General features: G+C 43.3%; 2 protein-coding genes across 2 annotated transcripts in view; one reads left to right on the plus strand and one right to left on the minus strand.

The window, feature by feature from the left end:
- Window positions 1-1018, minus strand: part of rabl3 (RAB, member of RAS oncogene family-like 3) — a 5897-nt gene extending 4879 nt beyond the window's left edge. Inside the window, exons 1-3 of the mRNA XM_063213605.1 lie at window positions 903-1018; window positions 618-709; window positions 244-373 (exon numbers count right to left, since the gene is read on the minus strand). Coding sequence (XP_063069675.1) covers window positions 244-373; window positions 618-709; window positions 903-948 — 268 coding nt within the window. The 5' untranslated portion in view covers window positions 949-1018. The remainder of the gene's footprint in view (window positions 1-243; window positions 374-617; window positions 710-902) is intronic.
- The window catches only part of gtf2e1 (general transcription factor IIE, polypeptide 1, alpha), a 24539-nt gene continuing 13038 nt past the window's right edge, over window positions 1000-12500 (plus strand). The window contains exons 1-4 of the mRNA XM_063213604.1: window positions 1000-1042; window positions 1164-1238; window positions 2255-2546; window positions 3918-4075. Coding sequence (XP_063069674.1) covers window positions 2257-2546; window positions 3918-4075 — 448 coding nt within the window. The 5' untranslated portion in view covers window positions 1000-1042; window positions 1164-1238; window positions 2255-2256. The remainder of the gene's footprint in view (window positions 1043-1163; window positions 1239-2254; window positions 2547-3917; window positions 4076-12500) is intronic.

Below are 12500 nucleotides of genomic sequence, written 5' to 3' on the forward strand. Positions count from 1 at the left end.
AGGAAGGCCCATTAGGACCCGGCTGCTCTGCCTTTGCAAATGGATGTCTTCAACACACAAATTGCACAATGCACATTTCTATAGCTCTGGTGGACTTTCTACAGGTGGCTGTAGAGGCCGATCTGTGATCTGTACCCTCTCTCTGCCTCAGTCAGTCAGTCAGTCAGTCACTCACTCACTCACTCTCATTGTAATATTATAAGTATAAACTGACCATAGGATGGCGCTACGCCTATTCCTCACCATTAACTGAGTTATAGAAGACAGCCCTGGTGCTCTTGATACTGCTGGCGTTGCCTACAGATCCTCCGACATCCCACAGCTCAATATAGTAGGTCTTCTCTTCTGGCGTGCCTTCTCTGTAGTCGTGGACCTAACAGAGTGAAATAGACATGCAATGTTTGCGCAAAACGTTGCACACACACTTTCCCCTCCTCTTTGTCACTGGCTGACAGGTTCTTTTCTCTCTGGTAGGCCTACTAGGGTAAATGCACATGCAGACGTATGCTTGATGTTGATGTGTCTGTATTAACACCGTAAATGTGTGTCATGCATGCTGCAACGGAAACAACGGATAAGATAGTGGTGAAAAAAACACAGCGTATATTTGCACTTACCCTTACGTCGACAGAGCAGCCGACAGTCCACGACGGGTTTCCCAGAACCTGGTTTTGGCATAGTAAGTGTACTAGGGACGATTTACCAACACCTACAACAGATATAAGCAGGTACTTTAACAGATACCGAGAACAGTAACGGGATGGAGAGCACACAGAAGTCCTACAGGACCTCAATGCAAAATGATTTCGCTGTGTAACCCCAGAAACAACTACTAATAATACATGTGTTTTAAAATTTGTTTGGAGAAGATGAAATAGTTGATAAGAAAGTGTGCTTTTTACCAGAGTCGCCTAACACCAGCACCTTCACTCTGTCCAGGGATGCCATCTTTCTGACAACAACATCACGGAAGTCCCAGCTCAAGTACTACACATTTCCATTGGCTGAAAATGTCAATATAACGCCCTCTTTTGACGTCTGCGTAAGTAATTGGTCAAATGCTTCATTCATTTTGAACTATCGACAGTTTTAATTGGTTAATGCGTCTTTAAGGTTTATAGCCAATCAGAGCTAATGTCGTCATACAATACTCTTTCTCCTAGCACTTCCGGATTTCCCATGCCAATAACGGAGTTGGAACGCTTTACAGCGAAGTTTGATTTGGAGGAAAAACAAAGGTTGTTTACCCCTTTTTATGTAAATTCGGTGGTATTTGCAGTCGTAAGCATGTTGAATTAATTAAAAGCAGGGCTAAGTGCCCATTCGAGATATTTGGCTGTATTTGTTAGCTATAAAATGTGAGTCCGACCAATGCCTGTCTTTGGCTTGTGATTTTTAGACACAAGGGCGGTTACACGTTTTATATATCCATTGGAGTATGTTCTATACCTTCTCTCTTCTCAAACTGTGCAATGTGTTTCCTAAGAAGAGAAGAGTTGAGAGTAGACAGCAGACCACCTGCTCAACGTTGAAGTTCGGTGTTGTCAGTGCAGAAAATTAGCTAACATGAAAACTAGAACTCAATCTATTTAAGCCAGCCAGTGGTACTTGCTTGGAAGTTTAAGATGTGTCTTCCATGTAAGATATGATCGCCTCGCTGGATTTGCCAGCTCATAGACCTAATGTCATCCTAAGATCATTGTAGCCTTCTCGAGCTAGAATGCATTGCAGTAGCATTGTAGGTTACTCAATGATGTTATTACAGTATAATTTTCCAATACGTTCAATACGTTTGTGTTTTGGTGGTATGTGATGCATCTGCCTCACATTATGGCTCCTCTCAACCCTGTACTGTTCTACATAACTCTTCTGTTCTACCATTTCGTTTATCCTCTCTTCCAATCTCTTCCCATCCTCTTCTCCACCTCGTCTCCTCCACATCATGGGGCCTGCCTAATGTGTTTTCTCGGTGGTTCTCCCCACATTATAGCTTTCGGAAGTTACAAGGCATGTAGTACATGCCTTGTAACTTCTCTCCTCTTCTCTCTCTCTCTCTCTCTCTCTCTCTCTCTCTCTCTCTCTCTCTCTCTCTCTCTCTCTCTCTCTCTCTCTCTCTCTCTCTCTCTCTGTTAGCCGTGATTGCCCTGAAGTGTCTTTGACAGCACTGGTCCAGCAGGTGGATGAGTGAGGTTTCCTAACTTCTATTTTCCTCTTCATCTATTTACTTCCCGCCCTCCCCTTCTCTCTCCTATAGCGATGTCTGAGCCGGGCGTTCTGACCGAGGTTCCCCCCGCGCTTAAGCGCTTGGCGCAGCAGGTGGTGCGAGGGTTCTACGGCGTGGAGCACTCTCTGGCACTGGACGTTCTGATCCGGAACCCGTGTGTGCGAGAGGAGGACATGTTGACCCTGCTTCAGTTTGAGCGTAAACAGCTGCGCTCCGTTCTCAACACCTTGAAGAACGACAAGTTCCTCAAGTGCCGCCTGCGAGTGGAGACCGCCGCCGACGGGAAGACGACTAGACATAACTACTATTTCATCAACTACAGGTGTGTGTGAGTGTGTGAGAGTGTGGGTGTAAGAGAGAGCGAGAGAGAAAGAGAAAGAGAGAGAGAGAGAGAGAGAGAGAGAGAGAGAGAGAGAGAGTGAGAGAGAGAGAGAGAGAGAGAGAGAGAGAGGAGAGAGAGAGAGAGAGAGAGAGAGAGAGAGAGAGAGAGAGAGAGAGAGAGAGAGAGAGCGCAAGCAAGCATGTGTGTAAGCGTGTGTGGTCTTGCCGTCGATGGAGGTCTTAACACATGACTATTTCGTGTGTGTGTGTGTGTGTGTGTGTGTGTGTGTGTGTGTGTGGAGACCACAACTGATGGCAAGACCACACAACACAACTACTACTTGATGAAATACAAGTGGGGGTGGGGGGTTGTGAGGTGAGACCTCTAGATACAACTACTATTTACTCAGATACGGGTAGTACACACAGTAGTGTGTGTGTTTCCAACAGCATAACCAGTCCTTCATGACTTACAGGCTTCTGGTGAACATGTTGAGATACAAATGTGCGTTTGTGTGCATTTGGGCAGTCATGGGTAAGCGGTTAGGGGTGGTACGGTTCACAAAATTCACGGTTCGGTTCATATCGCGGTGTCAAGGTCACGGTTTTCGGTTCTCTACGGTTCTTTTTTTTTCGTTCATGATAAATGGTGCACTGGCTAATAGAATCGAACTTATCACTAAATATCCTACATATGGTTTGTATAGGCTTACAACGTGAAAATGGTGTGATTTTAATTGTGTCATCCTCTGATTTGGTCTTATACGCTAATGTTTTAATCAGAGAGACTGGATAAGATACTCCTAGAATCTCTGTTTTACATATTTTTCTGGGCAGTACATGAATTGCGGTTTGCGATGGATTGCACGGTTCGGTTCTGTATGTGTGTGAATTGTACGGTTTCGGTTTTCGGTGCGGTTTGTGCCATCCCTAGTAAGCGGTTAGGGCGTCAGACTTGTAGCCCAAAGGTTGCCGGTTCGACTCCCGACCCGCCAGGTTGGTGGGGGAAGTAATCAACCAGAGCTCTCCCCCATCCCCCTCCATGACTGAGGTACACTGAGCATGGTACTGTCCTGCCGCACTGCTCCCTAGGGGCGCCATTGATGGCTGCCCCCTTGCACGGCTGATGCTTAAATGCAATTTGGTTGTGTGCAGTGTGCAGTGTTCACTTGTGTGCTGTGGATTGCTGTGTCACAATACGATGGGAGTTAGAGTTTCCCAATGAGCTTTCACTTTCACTTCGCATGTGTGTGTTTGTTACTCCAGCCCTCCAGTGAACTGTGTGTGTGTGTGTGTGTGTGTGTGTGTGTGTGTGTGTGTGTGTGTGTGTGTGTGTGTGTGTGTGTGTGTGTGTGTGTGTGTGTTACTCCAGGCTCCTGGTGAACGTGGTGAAGTATAAACTGGACCACATGAGGAGGCGTATTGAGACTGATGAGAGAGACAACACCAACCGAGCTTCCTTCAGATGCCCCTGCTGTATGAGCACCTTCACAGACCTGGAAGCCAACCAGCTATTCGACCCCATGACAGGTGTGTGTGTGTGTGTGTGTGTGTGTGTGTGTGTGTGTGTGTGTGTGTGTGTGTGTGTGTGTGTGTGTGTGTGTGTGTGTGTGTGTGTGTGTGTGTGTGTGTGTGTGTGTGTGTGTGTGTGTGCGGGCGCATTCGTGCGCGTGTCTGACTGGAGCTACACATTACTTAATACATCCATATTGAACAACGTGTCTTCAGATATGTCTTGACCCAATCTGGACTATTCTCTGACAGTTTCTTGTTGAGTGATTGTCAGGTTTCAGCCTTTCTTACCTTGGCCACGTGTCTGAGTGATGAACACCTCTGGACACTCGAGGTAGATTTCAGTTCTGGAATATGACACAACTGCATTACATTACATTACACTTAGCTGACGCTTTAATCTATATTGACTTACATATTACACTTACAGGGTATTATTTACAGTTCCTGGGGTAATGTGGGTTAGATGCCTTGCTCAAGGGCACTCCAGCCATAGATGGAGGTTTAGGGAGAGATACCAGTGGGATTCGAACCTGCAACCCTCTGATCTTAAAGCAATATTGTCCCATTTGGGAAATAAGGCCATTTTCCATCTGTCCTTGAGAGGTAAATTATTTTTACCTCTCTGAGGCTCTCTCCTCGTATACCGTTAATCCAGCTGCTCTCTGCAGCTTGTTCCGGACATGACCACTTAGCCAAATGCCCGATAGCACCAGAGTTAAACATTGTGTAGGATTCCTGGCATCTTCATTATTTAAATGCCAAGTCTTCTGAACTTGAAAAATGCAATGACATCAAAAACAAATGAAACGATTTCCAGATGAGCGATTTCCGAGGATGATTTGAACAAGGTCTATATTCTTGGGCCGACGTAAACGTAACAATCTACGAACGCAGCAAGTCTGTAGTCAGGCAACGACTGGGCAATGATATGAAACAACGGAACATGAGTTTCTGTATACTTCCCCTCTTATTAGCTTCACTGGCTCCCCATCAAGTCACGCAATACCTACAAAGTCCTCCTCCTAACCTTCAAGTCCCTCCATGGTCTGGCACCCCACTACCTCACTGACCTCCTTCACCCCTATGACCCCTCAAGATCCCTGCGGTCCTCTTCCAAGGGCCAGCTGATCGTCCCTCGTGCCAGGCTCAAGGCCACCAGTGACAGAGCCTTCCATGTTGCTGCTCCCATTCTTTGGAACAATCTGCCCGACCACATCCAAAATGCCCCTTCACTGGCCATGTTTAAGCAACACCTTAAGACACATCTCTTCCTGGAGGCTTATGGCTGCTAGTTCCACAAGCACTTTCACGCATTCACACACATTTCACATCTCACACACTGACGCGCACACACACTCACACTTTCCAACACAACACTCTGTGAAGCGTCCTTGGGTGTTTTGAAAGGCGCTATATAAAACGAAAGTATTATTATTGTTTTACCGGAAATTCTGGAAGTGTTACGCCAGCTTGAGAATATAGTCCTGACAAAAAATAGGTGACAAAACTTATGGGAAGGAGTGCACAGGTCTCTCTGAACTCCACCTAAACATGTAAACCTCTTCATAACAGGCTGCGGTCGATTAGAAGGTCTTAACTGCTAGACATGAAGTCTAGCTGTGTGAGTGGGGTTGATTGTGTAGGTGGGTGGGAGACGTGACGCCTTGTTTTTTTTGTAACATTGGTTAAAAACCTACAAAACTGTTATTTTTCTTTAAAAAACAAATGTCAAAGATAGAAAATGTGGTACATTATGTTTCATATTAGTCTTAGATGAGAAGAAACACTTTTGTTAAGATTTATGTAGAGGTTTATATGTCAAATATCCTGCGGTGTGACTGTAACATTAATGAAACCTGGAATATAATATATATATTAGGGAAGGGAAGATACCGATACGTATCGGAAAATCGATCCGACCTGTACGGTACGGTTGCATCGATTTGCAAACGTCTGCATCGGTAAGAAACGCAAATAAAATCGAGATGCATCGTATCTTGACTGTCCGCAACGGTACAAACCGTATAATATCTCGTAAAACTTGTTAGAAACTGTCAATTTCAGGATTTGTTCTCGTGCACAAAGCACATCACCTTGCTCTGACTCAGACCGCCTTTCCTCTCGTGCGAGGAGGCGTGACCAAGCAAACATTTTCCTTTGAGTCAGAGCGGCAGGTAACCAGCAATGTGGAGCACATTTGGTTGTCATATATAGCGAGTTTTCTGGTCATCCGGTGACTTTTTTAATGAAAGTTTCTAGTGACCATCTTCTGCGAGTCTGGGAGACGTGTGGAGAGAGTAGGCCCACTCGCTTCACTAGTTGATATGTAGGGTAGGTCTAGGCTACCGCGCGGCACATACAAGAAGAGAAAGTTGTGTGCCAACATGTTGCCGTTTCCGAATGACAGCAGCATAAGCATACTGTAGTCAGCGCACGAGATTAAAAAAAACATAATCGTGTTGGAAAACGTTACAGAGCCTGTGCATTCGTGTTAAGTCCATTGTTCGTGCAGTAAAAAAGAAGTGAAGTCGCTAAGTTGGCATCATTGCTTAGGAGCCTGTTATATTTTGCTCTCGTGCTGGACACACACGGTCTGATTTGCAGCTGGTGCAGATTGTCCATGCAGTTTAAAAAGTCCAGTTGAAAAGTACACTATTCCAACACTTCAGTCCAGTACGCACGTTATTTCCCCCTTCTGATATTAACCCCATTCCCAACATCTACTAAATTGTTCTAATTTGAATCAATTGTAGTTGATATGTTGTTCAGAGCTTACCTTTAAATGTAGTTATTACATGTCCAGGTCAATATTCCAACATGAGCAGAAGCTCTGTGGTTTTCCCATTTTTATTTTTAAAAAGTGATATAGCCTATTGTAATTGGCATGGTATTAAGGTACGGTATATATTTTTTCATTTTCTCTGCTCATAGCAATGTCCCCAAGCCAAAATGAGTTCTCACTGCTTTCTGTATGTTTTCCAGTATAGGCTATTTCAAAAGTAATATGCACAGCCAGGTCCGCTGCTAAGGTTTTGGGGGCCTAGGCATAACTGGTCAGGAGGCCCACACATAAGTAAATACTACTACTACTGCTGCTTCTACTAATAATAATGCTAATTCCTGTATTCACAATTACAGTATGCCTGAAAAATGATGGCCCTTTTGATAATTAACAAATATATGTTTTGAAATGTAATTAAATATTTTGTCATGATGTTTTTTAGTCAGTCTCAATTTAGGAGGCCACAATTTTGGGGGCAAAGTGGTTGAGGCTCTAAAAGCGCTCTGTTTACTCAGCTTATGCCTAACGGCAGCCTTGTGCACAGCCTTTAATATCAATTTAATATTTTAATCTGTTCTGTATCGCATCGCATCGTATCGTACCGAATCACACTGCATCGCATAGCAAAAATCGGGAAACCGGTCATTTTTCGTGGTCCGTTTCCCGATTTGAAAATGAAAATAAGAGAGAGAGAGATACACGGACCCCATTCATCCCCTTCGTTTGCTAACTAAACAGCAGCAGCTCGCTGAATGCTGGCTACTGGCTAGCTGATTGTAAAATATCACACTGGCATGCAGCGAAAACAACGAATGGGACTGCAAATAAATCACAAGCTAATTGAGATGAAAGGTTTGGACAGGCAAATAAATCGCTTGTGTGAACATTGGAAAAGGGCTTCAATACGCCAAAAGAGCAAAGATGTGGATTTTATCATTCAGTCACTGCACTGGGATTTATGCATTAGCATTCTCAAAGCCCACGCCACCTCGTTTAGTTTACAAAGCTACACAAATGTATACGAGTTGAAATCTGATGGTGCACGTTTTACTTGATGTCAAAGGTAGGGGTCGACCGATACAGGTCTTTTAATGGCCGATGCGATACTGATATTTTTTCCATCACCCTTGGCCGATACCCGATTTCCGATACGGCCGATGCCGATATTGTTAAAAAGTGTTAAAAATTAAAAAAAATCAGTACTGTATCATTTTTAAAAAATCCTATCCCATCACCTTTTCATCACACCATAACATGAATAACAGGAAAATAATTGTCATGTACAAAGCACACTGAGCAACTAGTTTTTCAAGCATCTGTAGCCTATACAGTATTATAGCCACCTAAAAAGATATACATAAGGCATTAAAAATTCAAAGGACTGTGGCTTGACAGTGGTAGCATAGAGCTTGACTGTAAATTTGAAAAATGTTGGGGATGACCAAGATTATTGTGGGTTTGAATATTTATGCCTATTTTTTCACCTGTATAGGTGTACTAGATTTACTAGGGCCTTTCACAAAATAAATCAAATCAACTAAATAACAAACAAAAGCCCAAAATAACAAACCAAAGAAATGCAAGCAAAACACATAGACAAGTAAAACCATTTTCTTATTTTCATATTATAAAATACATGGCAAAGAATCCCACCAGTAAAAACACCCCTGTTCAAAATGGTTTCGTTCGCCAAACGGCAGACACCCCTCTATTTTACTCAGATTGGAACATTCACTTGTTGCTGAACGAGGAAGTGGCAGCATGCCAGTGACCTGTTAAATGTTACAGAAATGTTTTACACAGTATTTCTAACCAAATAAATGTCTATGAATTGAAACAGCCAGTTTGCAAGTGATGTTTGTTACTCATTAGAGATTGCTAAACAGATGGAAGTTGATAAATTAATGACGCTACGAAATGCGCATTTTGAAACGTGGTGGAATTTTACACTGAAACATGCTGGAAGGCACTCGTTACAACGCTAGGTAAGAGTTATGGCAAATTATGCAGTCTGCATGCTGGTGAGTTAAAGGCTACAGAAATGTTTTACAATATTTTAATTTAGCCAGTTTGCAAGTGATGTTTGCTACCTATTATTAGATGCCGCTAAAACAGATTGAAGTTGATAAATGAATGACAGTATGAAATGCGCTTTTTGGAAGGCGGTGGAAATTAGACACTGAAACATATGCCGGTAGACACTCAGTTACAACGGTAGGTAAAAGATGGCAAATGGTGGTGATTAAGCTTATTGACTGAGCAATGAACCAGGGAATTAAAATCAGTACAGAAAATGGATGGAGCTGAAACATTCTCCCTTTAGGCCTATTACATGCACATGCCATGTCATTCAGTGTCCTCATTAACTCATTGGCTGCCTTGGCCGTCGAATGACGTCATTTCAAATAGTGACGCCCCCTACCTTCGACGTCGTTCGCCGACAATTGCGTTTTTTTACAGCCAGGCCTCGAGGACGGTCTGACCTATCTTCTGTATGAATTTCAAGCCTCAAGGCATTTTCTAACTGTTCCTGTAGGTGGCAGAAGTGTCCTTAGGAACAGTCAAGGCAGGGCTTTAGCTCAGAGCAAGATGAAATGTCAAGACAAAAACACCCCTTTTTTACTATTATAATATAATCTCAAAAGTAGCATAGCAAAATCATTTTTGAAAGTAAAGCACCTGTGACAGTAGTCTACTTTCTTGCCCTCTGATTTTAACACAGGTAGGCTACTGATTTTAGTGTCAGAGCCTGGCCAAAAAAAAAAACCTTCCTCTCATGACCAAAATACAATCCCCTGTTGCTATCTAGCTAGAAGGCATTGTAGCTAACTTGCCCAAAATACACCATGAGATGATCTGTGTGACAACCTTTCATTTTGGATAATGTGATCAGCCTACACAACATCAGGATGTTGCTTACAAAATATCATCTAACAGGAGAATGCACGGGAACTAGTGGTGATGTGTCCCCAACTGAGGTAACTTGGGTATAAAGTTTGCTACGCTAGCTAGCTAGCTAGCTAGCACGAAATCGCTAACAAGAACTTACAACTAAGCCTAAATAAAGGAGCCTTGGTAAGTCAACTATTTTTTACTCAATCCACAGTTATTTTTATGGATCTGTATAGTATGATCAGCTTACTGTATCATCAAAAAAGACAGGGGGGTTGCAGATTCTTGGAACAGAGTAGCCTTTGTGTCTGGTCAGATGCATTCAGCTCACATTAGAAAGCATTGCACTTAGCCTCAGACCAGCTAGCATTCACCACTCCAATCGGCTTGTGAAATGTTGGATGTGTGATCAGTACTTTATCAAAAGAAAATTCATTGAACAATATATGACAATATCACTATAGCAGAACCATGATGACAGTAATCATCATCAATCTGCAAATTGTCCCGCTCTGCCAAAGAAGCTGCAGTAAGCTACGCTAAGCGGTGCTGCCTGCCTACCTGCCTCCCTCCCCACAAGACACAACACGGTACTATTCTGGAGGGAAATAAACCAGCTGTGATTCGTTCTCCAACGAGGGGAGAGAGAGAGGGAGAGGGAGAGGGAGAGGGAGAGGTAGGGAGTTAACCGGAGTTAGGGGCAACTGCTGTCATGAATCCATGCTGCGCGCCAGCAACTAAACCAAAACACCCTTGTTTTCGAGTCCCCCCGTTATATTTCAGTATATTAGGTTGAAAAGGTCATACAAATGATCTTTTTGTTCAGGCTACAGATGACAGAAGACTGTGTAATAGCAGCTGATAGGTTTGGAGTTGTTAGGACGATGCCATTACGGGCAAAAACGTTTGCAGTTATAGTTCTACTTCAAATGGCGTTTTCTCAGCTTTTTGGCTAGAAAGCAGCATTTTGGCGAATTCCACTTAATTTCAACAGATGATTATGAAAGAACGGAAAGGGGTAGAGAGACACCGTTTTTTTCTGATGACAGATGAGCGTCTAATCTGTGTTTTGATAGGTATGGTGTTGACATAGACACAGAACTCAATTTTCTGTGAGCCTCCAAAAAACACCCAAAATGTTGAAAAATGGCTGGCACTCCGAGGTACTCTTTTATGAAAATGGCTGGCAGCCAATGAGTTAAAATAGGATGCATCTGAAAGTCTAAAACTTTGTGGCAGCCTGCAAGGCTGTTTACTTTACTCCATGAGTGGGGGAGGGGTGACGCAGCAGCGTGCATTACGGGTCTGCCAGCAACACAGAGCTGCCCGTCTGTAGTCAAAATCTTGGGGTGGGCGTATCGGCCAAAACCGCACGCGTATTGTCCGATACACTTAATAAACGGAAATATCGGCCCGATATATCGGCCGGCCGATATATCGGTCGACCCTTAGTCAAAGGACACAATCAGTCGAGCAAGGCAAAAAATATATAGCCTGGCTCTCGCTGACGGTGCGTGTGTCACAAATTTCCATCTGGAACACTGCTGTTGGCATACCGGTCTCCTGACAGAAAATATCCGGAGCATTTATTGCTTAAATATCCTACGGCAGCTCGCATTAATGAATCACAGGACAGATTATAGACTATATTGACTCTTTGGAGTTGAACAGAAAACGTTTTTGGAGGAATTTATGGGTGATGAGTAGCAATATGCACCATTTGTTTTGTGACTCGAGAACGGCGTGCTAACTTCAGTGCTACCAGACGTAGTGTACACAAACGCACCGTCTGTGACAACCAGGCTAAAAAATATATGTTGTTGCCTGTAATCTCTAGCCGGCTTATGGGTGTCCACTTGCACTTTCATCACCACACAAGATAATAACGCGTCTCGTCACCTCGACTTCGAAATCTTTATTATTACAACAAAATAAGTAATAGCCTTTTGTCTCCTCGTTCTTCTAATGAAGAGGTACTATATAGTTACTGGAAATGTGAAATAAAGACGGGGATATCTGCCGGGAACAAGTGGATAATAATATAATATTATATAATATAATAATAATATCCATCTGAAGGAAGTGCAAACATGATTGCAGTTGTGTGAAGTGATTAGACGAAGCAGCAAACAAAAGGGGGAGAATCGCACATATGATGAAGCCCCTTAGAAGTGGAGAGAGCTGAATGCAAGGAAGGGAATCTGGCTAATTACAGAAGACGAAGACATTTAATTCGCACGTAATCTCGAAGCCAATGTCTGTCTAATTTAGTTCAATGCACATTTTCGGGAGAACCACTAGAGGCTGCCATAAAGTTGTTTACATCGCTGTGTTTATGTCAAAGTTGCATAGGATATCTTTAAGTAAGTTAATGCTGGTAGTATATTTTAAGTAGCTACCTCACATGCTGTATATCTTTCTGTCTCCCTCCTTCCCTACTTGCAGAACATTTTACTTTCTTCAGAAGCATTCTTACTTGTTAGAAAGGGTCTACTCTACAGTGGGGCAATCTATGATTCAATACCTCATGTAAACACTAGGTGGCAGTGGCAGTTCAGCAGCTCTGAGGCTCACTACACGCACATTCCCATGCACATGTTATGTCTCTGTCCAACTGGCTGTCACTGTCCGAACCTTGAGTCACTGATTTAGGATGGCGAAACTGGTCCTAGAGCTAGTTTGATGCGCAACCTGCACTCGTGTGCGTGCGTGCGTGCGTGTGTGTGTGTGTGTGTGTGTGTGTGTGTGTGTGTGTGTGTGTGTGTG

The sequence above is a fragment of the Engraulis encrasicolus genome, chromosome 13 (assembly GCF_034702125.1).
Source record: "Engraulis encrasicolus isolate BLACKSEA-1 chromosome 13, IST_EnEncr_1.0, whole genome shotgun sequence".
NCBI lineage: Eukaryota > Metazoa > Chordata > Actinopteri > Clupeiformes > Engraulidae > Engraulis > Engraulis encrasicolus.